Source organism: Haliotis asinina, chromosome 15 (assembly GCF_037392515.1).
Source record: "Haliotis asinina isolate JCU_RB_2024 chromosome 15, JCU_Hal_asi_v2, whole genome shotgun sequence".
Lineage (NCBI taxonomy): Eukaryota > Metazoa > Mollusca > Gastropoda > Lepetellida > Haliotidae > Haliotis > Haliotis asinina.
The window spans coordinates 36565616-36582869 of record NC_090294.1 but is presented as its reverse complement, the minus strand read 5'-3'; the positions used below and the strand labels follow the sequence as shown (position 1 = coordinate 36582869).

The 17254-nt window shown below is 40.7% G+C and overlaps 1 protein-coding gene across 2 annotated transcripts in view; it reads right to left on the bottom strand.

Moving 5' to 3' along the window:
- Nucleotides 1-864: 864 nt before the first annotated feature.
- LOC137265896 (uncharacterized) overlaps nucleotides 865-17254 on the bottom strand; it is a 29067-nt gene continuing 12677 nt past the window's right edge. Inside the window, exons 1-4 of one of the 2 annotated variants that reach the window (XM_067801359.1) lie at nucleotides 2700-2751; nucleotides 2077-2297; nucleotides 1790-1888; nucleotides 865-1459 (exon numbers count right to left, since the gene is read on the bottom strand). In XM_067801359.1, coding sequence (XP_067657460.1) covers nucleotides 1124-1459; nucleotides 1790-1888; nucleotides 2077-2297; nucleotides 2700-2736 — 693 coding nt within the window. In that variant the 5' untranslated portion in view covers nucleotides 2737-2751 and the 3' untranslated portion in view covers nucleotides 865-1123. Of the gene's footprint in view, nucleotides 1460-1789; nucleotides 1889-2076; nucleotides 2298-2699; nucleotides 2752-17254 lie in introns of those variants that run through there. The other variant, XR_010954950.1, reaches the window with a different exon arrangement.

Here is a 17254-nt window from a genome sequence, read left to right as displayed (position 1 = left end):
AGATCTATATGGCAAATGAAATGTAAAAGATGAAATTAATAAATATCAGTAAAAATAGCAACTGTACAAGGGACCATTGCTCGAATGTAATACGATATGTCAAAGGCACAATCGGATGCATGCACACACACACTCAAACACACACACAAACACAAACATACATCACTTTTAAGTAACTAACTTCCTTCCGTTTTCTCCGAAATAAATTAGATTCTCACAAATAAATATATAAATAAATTTACAACCAGGGTGTATAAATGTTGCCACCTGATCATGGATTGCCAAGATTGTATATGTTTTATATGACAAGCGTTGGCAATAGGAAACAAGCTGGTTTAACCAGAAGCATAATAATCACAGTCTCATTACAACGGTGGTAACAAGGACAGATACATCATAATCACAGTCTCATTACAACGGTGGTAACAAGGACAGATACATCATAATCACAGTCTCATTACAACGGTGGTAACAAGGACAGATACATCATAATCACAGTCTCATTACAACGGTGGTTACAAGGACAGATACATCATAATCACAGTCTCATTACAACATTGGTAACAAGGACAGATACATCATAATTACAACAGTCTCATTACAACAATGGTAACAAAGACAGATACATCATAATTACAACAGTCTCATTACAACATTGGTAACAAAAACATCTATATCAAATCGTATGATGAACGGTTGCTCAAAGCTCTGATTATTTGCAAATGTATGAATTTGTTTGTCCTGGAGTGTGGTTGTTTTGACATATGGAATGAAAGGACATCTTTTCAAATATACAACATTGTGATATTTTTAACATCGAGTCATGACGATTTATTCATGACAAAATAAATAAATAGAAAATGTTCACATGTTTTAAATATACACCATGAGTTGGCAAAAAATGCCAACATGACGATTCAGGCATGGACGGCAGTGGGAATTTCAACAAGATAACAACATCTTAAAGATCTCCTCTAAACACGGGCATATAACACACAATATGCATTGTCACATACATACAAACTGGATTGGAATGATTTCAAATAAATTAAGTTCATGAATAAATTAAAACGATAAATGCATAAAAATAATTAGTAACGATAAATTAAGGGCTTGAGCAGAGTTACGAATGATTTTCCTGCAAATAAGCATCCACTCCTTCGGATACAGCGACAAAGATTCGTTGAGCGTCCCTGATGATGAGGTAGTTCCTTGCGTCGATTCTCGCGATTTCATGGAGATTTCTGTAGTCGCTCGGCATGATGTCACGTGATGCTACTGTCGTCACTTCCTGTTTCAATCCTTTCAAGATGATATGCATCTTACACAACATTTCCACGTATTTGTTTTCGAGTTGTTCAATTTTGTCCGTATAGTCGTAGGTATCCAGACGAGCTTGTTCCAGGAAAACTCCAATCTTGGACAGACGTTCAACTTCTTTCAAGAGCATTTCTTCGGCCTGAAACCAATCCAAACAACGTGAATGTGTATTTTTGTTATTTATTGTGTATCCGGAGAAATACGGGAATAATGGAATTCTTGGATCTTCATATAGCGAAAACTCGTTACCTAAGACCTCAACAGCTCGATGGGAACAGGAACAATGGGCTTCACACAGAGTACCCATGTAGGGAATCGAACCTGGGCTTCTGTCGTGACGACTACCGCTTTAACCACTAGCCCCATCCCCTCAAAAGAATTGGGTCATAACGTGATAGTGTCCATCATTTCGAAAGACGGTGTATCTTTACAACTAACGAGTGAGAATAAATACGTCCATAATACGTACCTTTATCCCGGAAGTAAAGGAAGCGCCGGTGTCGGGGAATCCATCCAAGGGGACATGCGAATCAAGAGCTGCGGCTACAGAAGAACCAATCCGGGGCTTCTACAAAAATACCAAAGTACCTTTAGTATTACACAGATGTACCTTATGAATAACTATCGATGAATAAATAAAACAGAAATGAAAAATTAGCTGTCGACCAAAATTTTACGCCCGAATTTGTAATTGCGCGATATAGTATAAGTATATATATTTAAATAATTGAAGCCACAAAATAATGTAATACTTACTATAGTGTAGGTCATTTCGTCGCTGAGACTGCTTGCCGTTTGAGCCATCAGTTTGAGGGACATCAGTTCTATATTGATGGGTTTAGGGGGAGGTGTTGGAAGGTTCAATGTTATTCCTGAGACGGGTGTACTACCCGCACATGGATTAACCCAGCGGCCGTCCCCTTGAGGTAGTGGTGCAGCATAAGATGGCGATATAAGTTGCGAGGAAAACAACACAGCTGAAAATCAAATGATACAGTGAGAAATATCATCGCGTAAAGTCAACTCGAGCGGCTGTCATTAAAAGGGAGATAACTCCTTCGATCTTCTTGACACTTAGTTGTCAAGCTGACCTAGCCGTGTGGCTGTTTTCATTTTTAATAAATACATACAATACACGTAACGGTCCATTTCTGATATATTTCATTTGTCTTTAAAACCTATCAGTATACTTTTCTTTTTCAAAATGCCAGTGAAAATAACATTATTAGAAAATTAAGAAATCCTATAAAAAGTCCGCGAATACCGCAAAAGATTACTGTAGATTGAAAAGGTAAATATAAAAATAAAGTAGGTGTACCTATACTATACATTGCTAAAAATATAAGAAATAATTTTTTTAAAGGTAATGATCAACCAACCTGTTGCCACGGAAAGAGAAACTAACAACTGATCCATGTTGGCAGATAAGATCTTTCGAAGTGAAATAGTTTCAGTTAAAGAGTCTGCAAAGCAGAATGCTGTGAACGTTCTTTGGTAGTATGTACTGATGAGAACAGAAGTTATGAATTAAATCACGGCGAAACGGGGTATTTATGTGCTCAAAGCGGAACACAGTGCGTAAAGATATTTTTGGAAATTGTGTAAACCTGAAACTTTCCAAATCTTATTTGGGTTTTTCTTGATATTATTAGGGTTCACCTTTGACCCTCTAAAGCACCAATCGGTGAATGTCAGCAAGCGAAGGCGTGGTTATTGTGTCGTAAAACCAAATTTATGAACAGGACATAGGCTAACACGTGACTCCGTTCTCGATTACCTCCCTTTGAAAGAGAAATCCGTGCTCTGACAGAGTTTGAGTGACATCAGTCAAGTCGCCTTGTTTCATTTCAGCGGCCGCAAATACGGACTTTCCATGACCTCAGACAGGTGTGCCGTGGGTGAGCGTATGTCCAATAGGATATGGGAATCGGATATTTTGAAACATGTATCTGAACGCTTTCTCAATTTTATAATTATACATCTTGGGGATTGTCATTCATTTGTAGAGGTAAATTCGTCAATTTCAGACCTACTTTCGTCATAATATCTGAAATACTTCAAGGATGTACAAAACTGTTATGACGTGTTTCGAAGAGCATGAAAACGATGAAAATGCATTTTTGATAAATGTATGACTTGGTTGTCTCGTGGAATTACCGTCCATGAGAGAGGGAGTTTATGACCGTGCACTTCATTAATTTGGCAACGGGTCATAGTGATAGAATGAAGGAAGTAACATGGAACACGGTGCAATCCACTGGAGCATTGTTACAAACTACCCAATCAATCAATCAATCAATCAATCAATCAATCAATCGCTCGCAATGGAACGTGTTGCAAGAGGCGACTGACGGGATCGGGTGGTCAGGTTCGCTGATTTGTCTGACACATGTCATCGGTCCCGTAGACCAATACTTGTACTGTTGATCACTGGATTATCTGGTGCGGACTCGATTATTTACAGAAAGCCACCATATACACGTTGTTTCATACCGCTTTTATTCAGAGTACACCCTTTCACTTCTCTTATGAGCGACAGGTACTTTTAACGTCTGAACAAAATCATGAATGATCCAATCCATTTTTAATATAGCGTATAAGGTGCTACTTTTTGGCCGCCGCTACACAGTTCCAATCACCAAGACTAAAGGAGCTCCAACACCTTTTATACTTCAAAGAGTTGCAATTTTAAACAAATGTTGAACTTCTAGTTATCATCTTATACATTTCATTCATTTTAAGCACATATCTATCTTTACTGTTTTTAGTAATTTCATATTTTATTCTGTTATTCATTTGTAATTTTGTCAAAACGAATTCCGTTTAAGGTAATAAAGTATTGTCTAATGTATAATACACGTGTAGCAAGAATATTACGGGTGTTAAAGCGAGGCGTCAACCAGCAACCAATACTATTAGTCCCCCGACACAGAAACAATGACTCGACAACGTTGAATCAAAGAGCGTTGCTTTGCTTCATACACGAGGAAATGACAGCACGATGACACATACGCGAATGATAGCGGGGACACTGAGATGAAACTCTGATTCCCATCGGTGATGCATCCACTTCATGAATCCGACTTCGTAGGATATGTCTGGATATGTGATACTAGAACTGGGATGTGCGCCTGGAGGTGTTATTGATGTGTTATTGATCAAGAACGCGTGCGCGTATGTGTGCGTGCGTACGTGCGTGCGCGTGCGCGTGTGTGTGATGTGTGTGTGTGTGTTTTGTGTGTGTACGCTGCGCGCCAGCTGCCTCACCTACTATAACCATCCCATTTTCGAATATTTTTCACAACTTCTAACTTTTCTCAAAACGCAATATGAAATTGTTGAACATCAACAAAACGGGGTGCGTTACTATGGGCAGTAGGATGGCCAGTGACGCCTGTACGATGATGCTGCCTGGCACGTATGAAAATGCGACGCATCTGAACAACAGTGAGTGAGTGAGTGATATAGTGGTCTTTAGCTCTGTTCCACGACGGAGGTCACCAGAGAAGAGCATAACACATTGTACCCCTGTGAGTTTTCAACGTGACGAAAACCATGATATTAACCCCCACCGTCCCTACATGAAAATCAACACTGGTAGTGTTCTATAAAAGGTAGTTTTATTTTCATACTCCTCAACATTTTGACTTTGTATACATTAAGAATGTAAAAATGATTCTCAAGAAAGGAACAATATGTGAATCAGAACAATTTAATCCAGTTATGTCTTGGTGTGCTAACTGTGTGCGGAAGGGACGCCCACGTTTACCATTTATTTAAACCCACGGAATCGTATTTGGTGCCAACAAATTAAGGATTTGTCTGATTTTGTGATTCAAACTCACGATCAACGGAATTGTCTCTCGTCCCAGACTGACTGCTAAAATACTAAAGTTGTAGCACAACTTAATAGTTATTACTAATTACTCTCCAACGAAATAGTGTAATTAGAAATTTCTTCAAAATACACGTAACAAACATTTGCTTAAAAAGCTGAATATTATAGTCACTCAATTTCAGTGAAACTATTTATAAAATACTAACGTGAAATGTTGTTGCAATTTATCACGTAGTGTGCGTTGATATGTAACAAATTTTTCTTCTATTGAATATCTGTTCACGTGACTAATTCGTGACTTAGATCACACTGAACTAACATGTTCTTAAGCGTTACTCTCACAGGTAAACTCATTGAGCAATGTGTGAGAAGAAAGCGAAACCAACCTGCTGGCCTTTTGTGACGCGGAAGAGATGAGGCGGTGTGATCTGTTTACCCAAACAGGGCAGGAGTGAGCCATTGTAAACAGATATCTACCTTTTCCCGGGGAATCGGAAAACAATTTTGCAAACTCACACACCTGAAGGTGTTCCTTCAAAAGAACGCGTGATATTTGGCGTAATTAAGAACACGGAATCGATTAAGGCTACTTGAGTTATCTGCTGAACATGCCTGACAAAAAACAAACAAAACTACCATATGACGACAAATGAAAACATAATTCAAAAAGGTTTGACGATGTTAAACTTCATATTAATAAATAGAAAAATCTTTAAGGATGATACAGGATAACCCTGCGATTGTTTATATTTATCAATTGGAAATGTCATAAATGTCTTCGGGGCATTCAAATTGTTTCACAATCTACACTTTTCACTTGTCGTACTCCTAATTTGGCAGATTGTACACATGTGAGACCATTGTTGACGAGATGAAAGGTGGATGCGCTTTTGCCTTGTCCCTTTTTCATTCGGACGGTACGACAATGATGCGTGTGTTTAAATTCATCCAGCCTTCAAACCGATCGCACATACTATATGTGTGCACTCAGTTAACATTCTCAGTTCCCTGGGGATAATGAAAAGAACTTCAGGCGTTTGAAGGTTACGATCATATCCTACCTGGTACCCATTTCGAACTACCTACCTCCGCTTACCAGGATGTCACTCGTGTGATTTCATACACGCAATATCTCCAGTAGAACAGTTTTAGACGATAAAGTCCTATGACAGTATTAATTGTTTTTACGTTTGTGTAAAAACTGTAATGGTATTTCAAATGCATGCAAAATACTAGTATACAGTAAACTGTTGACTAAAGGATATAAACAGTAAAGAGTTACCTAGGCAATCCGAAAACAATATTTGTGAACAACGAATAAAGTCCTGTTGATATACAGCTTCCTCGTTATAATGTAAGCGACGTTTTAGGGTGGCAACTAACACTGAAACACATTAAACTTTCCCCTCACATCAACTTCTAAATGCTGCCCAAAGAAGTTACAGTGTTTGTGAATTAAAACTAAAAGAGCTCACTCATGAAACATTATCAGAATATTAACGTTGCTTTTTGTTGTTGTTTATTTTCTCAAAGCACCACGTGTGTAGTTTCGTTTGAACGTCAGTTTGTATTTAACCTTGACACTGTGTATGTATTTAACGTTGATAGGTTTTACCTGTTTTACTTGGTGAAGGGGAATCCCCTGTCAATACCCGCCTCCGAGCCAAAGTAAGTAAATGCCTCCTACTTTGAACTAAGGTGGGCCGGGAGAAGCACTTGGTCAAGGGTTTTGAAAACTGGGCTCCACATGCGCCCCAACATTTGTTACCCATCATCTTACAGGTTTTCACGCAAGTCTATTTTCGGACGGGAGAGGAGTTAGTTCGGAACCCCGCTTCCTGGTGAAAATGTTAGGGAACCCTCATTTGTATACAGACATATTTAGCCACTTTCTATTCGTCATCCGGACAGTTTCACAATGGACAGGGTACGGTTTAATGAGTGAAGCAGTGAGTTTAGTGTTACGCCGCTTTTAGCAATACTTCAGCAATATCAAGGTGGGGAACACCAGACATGGACTTCACACAATGAACCTATTATTATGCATGCATAGTAAATCGTATATAAGGAATTCCCATTACTGTGACACACACGGGAACTCAGAGGTACACAAGGGCACAAGAGACATACTATTTCGGAGCATAAGGGCACACAAGCAAGGGGCAAACGAGAACACCAGCAAAGGGAATAAAGGGCACAGGAGCACAGAGGGCACAAGGCGCATACTAGCACTGGGAGACAAGGAGTAAACTAGCAGAGGGCCCAAGGGACACATGGATCACACTAGCACAGGGGCACGAGGTGCACATTAGCACAAGGACATTTTGAGCACAGGAGCACAGAGGGCAGCATTATTACAGGGGTGGGAAAGGGCACACTACCACAGAGGGCGTACTAACACAGAAGGCACACTAGCACAGGGCACCAACGGCACAGGAGCACTGAGGACACTAGCTCAGGGGAACAAAGGGCACGGAGGACACACACTAGCTCAGGGGCACAGGAGCACAGAGGGCACAAAGAACACTAGCACAGAGGAACACTAGCACGAGGGAACAAGGGCACAGGTACACGGAGGACACAAGGGGCACACAGGGGCACAGGGGCGCTAAGGACATAAAGGCACACTAACACTAGGGCAAAGAGAGCACAAGGAGCACATTAGCACATGAGCGTAAGAAGCACAATAGTACAGGTTCACGGGAGCAGCGAGGACACAAGGAGCACGGGAAGCACACTAACACGTGCACAAAGGGCACAGGAGCACGTTAGCACAGAGGCACAAGGAGCACCCCAGCGCTGGGGCACAAGGAGCACATTAGAACAGAGGAATGGGGGCAAAGGAGCACAGGGGCACAAGGTGCTTCAGGGCACAGGGAAAATGTATAGTTGAAACTAGACTTTTCGTATAAGAATATAGTTTCCATACAAAGAATAAGAAGCCTTGGCGTTATCGAACTGATTACATTGCATTACATATCCAGAGCTCGTGATTATCTGCCTCCGACTTCTAGCAGCACGTTACTGACCAATCAAACGGAAAGAGAAACATGCAAAAGAGTACATTAACCCATCATGCCATGAAACAGATTTCAGGGCTACTTTTGCGTGACAGGGGATATTTTAAATGCTGACTTTCCCTTATATCCGGTCAGAAGTAATTGGACTGATAGCCACTGTGTTGATATTCGCCATCAAATCAATGAATGGTATATAACCCGTATGTTGTCTGGCCCGTTAGACAAGGAGGACAATCAAAACTGTTAATGGAAATCAAGGGCAGGTAATTCGTAACATGGAATAACAAAGAAAGTCAGTGAGTGTTTTAGGCGCAAATGGGTCTCTTATTGGTCCACGTCGCCCTAAAACTATAAAACCAACCAACCAACCCAACAAGGTGAATGGATCTGGAGATTAAACTGGGTTTACTACAGAAAAAGCCCTGAAGATATAAAAGATGGCGGATAACAGACGGAAAGAAGTTACGTTGCACTCACAGCGTTAGGCATTCTTATTGCGAATGATGTCGTAGGTTCAGCGGTGCTACGTCAAAAAGTCCAAAATACTCTTCATCATAGACTACTCCTTATTTTTATCTCAACCAAGGCTAATAACACAGACCACGTCATTTCAGCTTTTTGAACAAGCCTCGATCCTTTAACTATTCAGGATACACCTGAATGACGTATGAAGTATCAATGAACGAACCACTTTTTAACATATCCTGATCGATATCCGTGTCATTTGCGCATCCTGATTTTCACCAGTTCGACACCCTTCGCCACGTGCTGTTGACATTAACGGCTTTTGTAAATCCCTATTTAACCAATGTGATCTTAGAGTATTCCGAGCAGTTTGCATTGCTCTTCATTACAACATGCTTGTACCGACTTGCTCTTATTCAGCATACGTAAAACATCAGCTCTAAATTTAAAGTTCCCTGTTTTTCTTTCGATTAAAATTTACCCGTCTCTCAAGAAAATGGTTGAAAGTAATTTTTAAAAGTAAAAAACCTTATTTTTAATAGCAGTAGAATGTTGGTATTAATCGCAGAAGAAAGTTATAATTTAATAGCAGAAAACGTATTTGTTTATTTGTAGATGCAACCTTATTTATTAGTAAGAAAGGGTTTAAGAACAGTTACAAGATGTTTGCTTATATTCAACAGTAGTAGGCCGATGATATGTTTCATAACAGATGATTTTTATCATTTAATCCAGTGTTTTATAATGGCTAGGGCGAAGGCCTCTGTGTCAGTTTGGGTTTTCTGAACTGGATTCGAATCCGGCCATCTACAGATACTTTTTAGGAAATTTTTCATTACATTGGTAACATGAACACATGGGATAACATAACATTTTGTAATCAAGAGGGTTATATAGTTGACAAAATGTGTACACTGTACTTAGCGCAACGTTTGCTCCTTCATCAAACGTTCCGACCTGTGAATATCCGGGTTACAACTGATGATCAGTAACCCGTGCTTGTCGTAACAGGCGACTAACGGGATCGGGTGTCAGACTCGCTGACTTGGTTGACACATGTCAACGTTTCCCAGTTGCGTAGATCAAGGGTCATGCTGTTGATCACTTGATTATCTGGTCCAGACACCACCATGTTCAGACCGTCGCCATATAGCTGGAATATTGCTGAGTGTGGCGTAAAACTAAACTCAGTCACTGAAACTTACCTATCACTCCACATTAAAAATGTGGGATTTAATAGAATTTTAATAAATCACACATCAAATCAGCATGACAGACACTTACGACCTACCAACTGTGTTCATCGCCAGTTATATTTGTTAAATCTCTCCTTAAACACTAAACCAGCTTCAGTCGAGCACCGTTGTATCGAACTCTGATAACTCGTTATCTCTGTTGTCTCGATATTACGCCTCGGTCTCTGCAAAATCCTTCACAACTTATCATTATTAAAACTTTTATAACTCGGTACGGATGTCTCGATATTTCGGATATCTTGATGTAATGCCACGGTCCCAATGAGCATAATGACGGCAAGCTGTAAACAATGGCGTCAGGACCTGACAATCCAGTGACTGATATCATCCTGTAGATCAGATCTAACCCGGATCTACACGGGGCCAAGCGAATTGCATGTAAAATAGCTGTACTGAATGACTTTAAAAATGGCAAAAGAATTCGAAGTTAGTCAAGTATGACTGCATTAACAAAGCGGCGCTCTCAGCGGTATCTTTGTTACTTTCATTCTCTTAGCTTTTGTGTGAATATGAACTCCTCTGTTGTTACATGACCGTTCCGTGTTACACGTGAGACATTAAATGTAATCACATACCCCAAATATATGTTTAATGAGAAATATTCTTAGAATGACGTGATCGTTGAGAGTGTGTTGTAAAAAGAATAAACTGAAAAGGTGACAAACACGTGACTTCCTGCAACACAATGTATGTCCCGATATCTTTTCTGGTCGCTTGGTATGATTACAAACTGGGGATCGTTTGTCTGGTGACTACGAACGGCTGCATTTAGCCCTGTGCGCATCGTACCTACGTAACCAGCAGCGAACCTGATAGAAGGTACCACACGCTGCAGTATTTAGAGCGCTGTAGACAATGTTGACTGCTAACCACGTATAACCACGCGCATCACAAGAATGACAGCAGCTAAAAACCTGACAATCTAAGAGAGTGAGTTTTATTCTTTTTATTTTTACTGTGAGTAATTTCTCATCAAACCAACGGACCGGTGGGGTAGCCTTGCGGGTAGAGCGTCCTCTCATCAAGCTTAAGACTCGTGTTCGAATCCTCACATTGATACAGTGTATGAAGTTCATTTCTCGCGTCCCTTAACGGATTATTCCTGGAATGTTGCCAAAAGCGGAGTAAAACTCACTAGCTCACATTCAAAACGTGTAGTTGTGACTCATGTTGACTAAGGACATGTTAACCCATGCATATTATATTTCCGTTAACCTAAGACGCCATAACCTACTAAATCCCCACATTACTAATTAATAACCCCTCATGTAATCACCTCATAGAATGACTTATTTATTGTCAGGACGGCCGTTTTATTTCCTTCAGTTTCAGATCTACAGCAATGTCCTAGGGAATACTGGAAGCCACATCGAGGGACTGTATTCGTTTCGAGATGACATGATGGGCTTTGTAGTGTTAATCACTGGACCATGACATCGTTTGGATAGCTTACGTCTGCAGAAGGCTTTGTGTCTGTTAAACGATCCTCGTGCAAGAATGGCTCGCCTTTCAGCACTACACTGTCCCACTTTAGCGTATTTCAAACATATGTAGTTTTCTGTCAGTCAATATTATACAAATATGTTTTCAGAGACTCAACGTTATTTTAGTGGTCTAGTGGTTAAGACGTTCACTCTTCACTTTGATGATTCGGGTTCGAGTCTGCACATGCGTACACCATAGGAAACCCATTTCTGGCGTCTCCCACTCCGATATTACTGCGAAAAGCACTCTATTGTAAACCAAAAGTCATTGTGTTCTGTAATCTGATTGGTTCAAAAAGATGACCAAATGGTATTAGATTCCCGGAAACTGCAAGACTATTCACTGCGTATTGGCAGTTAGAAACATCGCAAACAATTGCTTTGTTGTGTCATCAACAGTGGTGACGTCATTCAAATCATATGTGACGTAAAGTTCGAATGATGTCACAAATGAGCAACTCCAGATGCTACCATGGGAACCAACTGAAAAGGCCAGCTGAGGACACTTCACTGCTGTATACATACTCGATGTAAACGAGTGCAGACTGTAAAACCCTTTGGTTTACTTTTGTTTACAATGTCGATAAACATCAAGTGTTGGCCATTTCCGGGTGTTATTGAGTATTTGAAGCACTGGAATGCATTTGGAACGGACGGCGTCAGCCGGAGGTTTCAAATGAAACATTTCCGTGCTAACACCCGAAAACTGGCCAACACATGATATTTATCTCCTAAATCTACTAAGATAGTATTGCGGTATTCCAAAATATCAGCAGCAAGAATAATTTAGCTCTGCAACGATTGAGAAGGACCCATTTCATATGTTTCCGTATTGTTCTCGTTTTCAGGATTAATTGCCATGCCTTTGTATGCGTTTGTGAATCGTGTCACCGATGGTGCCATTTCGTGACCAGCTGATGTCAGCACTGACAGGAAGTGATTCGTTAACGCATTCACGTGTATAGTAAGGCTGGTTTTAGTCTTAGTCTTTGTTATAAGGGTGGAAAATATTTCTAAGTCATAGTCATGAAATATGCTCTGGAGTCTGTCCGAGAGACAAGAAACTCGTGATATCCATCCCTCATGACGCGTAGTGGGGGTTTCCCGGGCAACGAACACATCCTCCTCGTAAGCAAGTAACACACACAAATGGACGTTCCTGGCGCCGCCCAGGCTGAACACGACCTTTTCTTTTAGGGAAGTACAATTTCATGCATTCCGCATTCCTTGAACACTGAATACCAGGACAGTCATTTAAACTCTAAGTCGGCAGTGTATGATATATTTAACATTTTGGGAAGTTTATCAACTGAATCCACAATCCCTTTGTGAGAACTATACCTTCGCTGAAGTGAACCGTTATCGATGATAATAAATCAAATCTCGGAATCGATCGATGTTATCGACAATGTTGATCTTCCGGTAAGTTATTTATGTAGTCAGTCAATTGTCTTAAAAACTATTTACGCTTTCAACAACTAAAAATAAACGACGATAAACTTGTATTGGTTGTCTGTTTGGACGATAAACTTGTATTGGTTGTCTGTTTGGGCGATAAACTTGTATTGGTTGTCTGTTTGGGCGATAAACTTGTATTGGTTGTCTGTTTGGACGATAAACTTGTATTGGTTGTCTGTTTGGGCAAGTTTAAAACTTTAAAGCCTGAAATCCCTTATAAACGTTCCTTTGGGGTAATTTATTTCAGTGTTGCATGCTCAACGAAATGTTCGAACTTTGCTTCTGTTACCCAGTTGTGAATGGGTACCCGATAGGATGAGATGGTACATAACTACAAACGACCCAGCACTTCTCAACCTTGGCTTGGGGCATACATGTATGTATATCAATCAAATGCAGGAAGTATACGTAGACAACCAACTGTTAAAACAGCCAGCACCCATTCAAATACGTCTTAAACTGATTGTGATCAGTCATGATCATGGAATTTTTTCCACTGGAGCAAAACTGTATGCTACAAGTAAAAGAGAATGATGTCAAGTAACTGAATTCTGCCAGTGAAACCGAACGTTGCCAGTAAAACTAAACTTTGCTAGTAAAACCGAATGCTCTCAGTAAAACTGAATTTTACAAGTATAACCGAATGTTGACATTTAGACAGAATGTTGCCAGTAAAACTGAATGCTGCCAATAAAACTGAATATTGCATGCAAAAAATGAATGGTGTCCGTTAAGCTGACTGCCGCCAGTAAAATTGAATGTTGCCAGTAAATTTGTAAGTAATGGTAGGAAAGTAATGGTAGGACTACTGCTAACGCCCACTCAAATACGTCTTAAACTGGTGGTATCAATCTTGATCATGGAATTTGTTCTACCGGAACAAATGTGCCGGTGCAAATGTTGCCAGTAACACTTAATGGTGCCATAAAACTGAATTCTGACGATAACATGTAATGTTACCAGTAACTCTGAACGGTCTGAAATGGCATTTTCAAATGGGTGTGAAAAAGACCCGCATGATATGTCTCATAATACATTTTCAAATCAAATTCATCATTAATAGATGTCTATTGAGATCGGATAATTCACAAAACTTTACTGTATGTTTACTTTAAGAGTATTTCAAGGAGTTTGTGACATGGTGTCGTAAGCTGATGTATATCGATGGCAGGAACAGCTCGGTTCTCACTATATACTGCTCTGAGACAGCAGAGCTAACTCAAGACAACAGCAAAGCGCGCAATACGCGGTTAACTAGGCTGTGACATGAAATCAGTGAGCTTTTCACGCTACATGCATCACAAAGGCCAAAGTCGATCTCATGTTGGAAAAATATCATCCTGTGATGCAGTCACATGCTGCTTTACCATAGTACAAAACATCCATCTGGGGCAACATTTTGCAGTTTAATTCAGCTACGGTGAAGGCGGAACATTTATATTTGTACCCAGCTATAAACACACCTGGATACACATAATGACCTCAGCCATTTGGGGTGCATTGCTATGGGTACGGACATATGGGTAGGTGGGCGTGTGGATGGATGGGGATGTAGATGGATAGAAAGTGATGGATGCATTGATGTGTGGATGAATGGACAGATGGTGTTAATGGATGATGGATGGATGTGGATGGATGGGTGTGTAGATGGATGGATGGATGGCGGTGTGGATGGATCGATGGAAGTGGTGTGGATGGATGGATAAGTATGTAGATGGATGAATGGGTGTTGATGGATGGACAGACTGATGAAGCGCGGATGAATGAGTGGATGGATGGAAGGATGTCTTCATGGATGTGTAGATGATGGATGAGCGTGTGGGTGGATGAAAGAATGTGTGAGTGGATGGGTGTTTAGATAAACGGGGTGTGGATGCATGGATGGATGTCCGTGTGGATGAGCGATGCATGATCATTGGATGGATGGGTGTGTGGACGGATGGATATGATTATATGATGTGGGTGTAGATGGATGGGGTGAATGGATGGATATGATTATATGATGTAGATGGGTGGATGTGGGTGTAGATGGATGGGGTGAATGGATGGATATGATTATATGATGTAGATGGGTGGATGTGGAAATAGATGGATGGTTGAGGTAAATGGATGGATATGATTATATGATGTAGATGGGTGCATGTGGAAATAGATGGATTGTTGAGGTAAATGGATGGATATGATTATATGATGTAGATGGGTGGATGTGGATGTGGATGGATGGTTGGGGTGAATGGATGGATATGATTAAATGATGTAGATGGGTGGATGTGGGTGTGGATGGATGGTTGGGGTGAATGGATGGATATGATTATATGATGTAGATGGGTGGATGTGGGTGTGGATGGATGGTTGAGGTAAATGGATGGATATGATTATATGATGTAGATGGGTGGATGTGGATGTAGATGGATGGTTGAGGTAAATGGATGGATATGATTACATGATGTAGATGGGTGGATGTGGATGTAGATGGATGGTTGAGGTAAATGGATGGATATGATTATATGATGTAGATGGGTGGATGTGGATGGATGGTTGGGGTGAATGGATGGATATGATTATATGATGTAGATGGGTGGATGTGGATGTAGATGGATTGTTGAGGTAAATGGATGGATATGATTATATGATGTAGATGGGTGGATGTGGATGGATGGTTGGGGTGAATGGATGGATATGATTATATGATGTAGATGGGTGGATGTGGAAATAGATGGATGGTTGGGGTGAATGGATGGATATGATTATATGATGTAGATGGGTGGATGTGGAAATAGATGGATGGTTGAGGTAAATGGATGGATATGATTATATGATGTAGATGGGTGGATGTGGATGGATGGTTGGGGTGAATGGATGGATATGATTATATGATGTAGATGGGTGGATGTGGATGTAGATGGATGGTTGAGGTAAATGGATGGATATGATTATATGATGTAGATGGGTGGATGTGGATGTGGATGGATGGTTGAGGTAAATGGATGGATATGATTATATGATGTAGATGGGTGGATGTGGAAATAGATGGATGGTTGGGGTGAATGGATGGATATGATTATATGATGTAGATGGGTGGATGTGGATGTAGATGGATGGTTGGGGTGAATGGATGGATATGATTAAATGATGTAGATGGGTGGATGTGGATGTAGATGGATGGTTGGGGTGAATGGATGGATATGATTATATGATGTAGATGGGTGGATGTGGAAATAGATGGATGGTTGAGGTAAATGGATGTATATGATTATATGATGTAGATGGGTGGATGTGGATGTGGATGGATGGTTGAGGTAAATGGATGGATATGATTATATGATGTAGATGGGTGAATGTGGGTGTAGATGGATGGATGGAGTGAATGGATATCCTGACAGAATTTCCCTTCTTAAAAGTAAAGTACATTTTGCAAAACAAATCCGTTGTCATTTTCACCAAGAACGATCATGACCTTCCAGTCGCCTCAACAAGGAAGTGCGACAGCCTCGGAGCAGACGGCTCATGAAACCTTAAAAATAACAATGATTTCATAACATTGTCGATGTCACTGTCTACAAACATGCAATAATTGGGATTCTTACGTCTACCAAAGTAGGATTCAGGTCGAGTCATTCTGTATGATGCACAGGTCCTCGATGATTGCGTTTGGAAGGAATTTTCCTTTCTATAACTGGTAATCGCTGGGTTAATCTGAATAACAATATTTTCAGATTGTTTCTATCCTCCTCCACAAGTGTAAGAAAAAAATCGTGCTTCGTTTAACACATTAGGTTTATTCAGGCTTTTTCTGCAAATTTTCTACGAGGTATTGCTACGGGTGTAACAGGTTCTTGCGAAAAATCAAAACTAATTTTCAATGCTATAAACTGTGTGTGGGTGGATGGCTGGGAATGCAGATGGATGTATGGAAGGGTGTGGATGGATGGGTGGGCGTGGATGGAAGGATGGGTGTGTAGATGAATAGATGGATGGGCGTGGATGGAAGGATGGTGTGTAGATGGACAGATGGACGGGGTGAAAATGGATGGACGGGCGTGTAGATGATCTATGGAAGGGTGTGAATGGATGGGTGGGGATGAAAGGATGGGTGTGCAGATGGAAGGGAATGAGGATGGATGGATACAGTGTGTGGATGGATGGGTGGGAGGGGTATGGATGGAAAGGGGAATGGATGAACGGATGTCCGTGTGGATAGGATGGGTGTGTTGATGGATAGTTGGCGTGGGGTGAAGGTGGACGGATGTGTGCACGGACGGATGGAAGGGGAAAGGATGGGTCTGCAGATGTGTTAATGGAAGGGGTGTGGTTGGGTGGATGTAGGAGATGTGGATGGACGGGTAGGTGTTTGGAGGGACTTATGGTTCTGTAGATGGGTGGAGGATGTGAAGAGGAATGTTTGTGTAGACA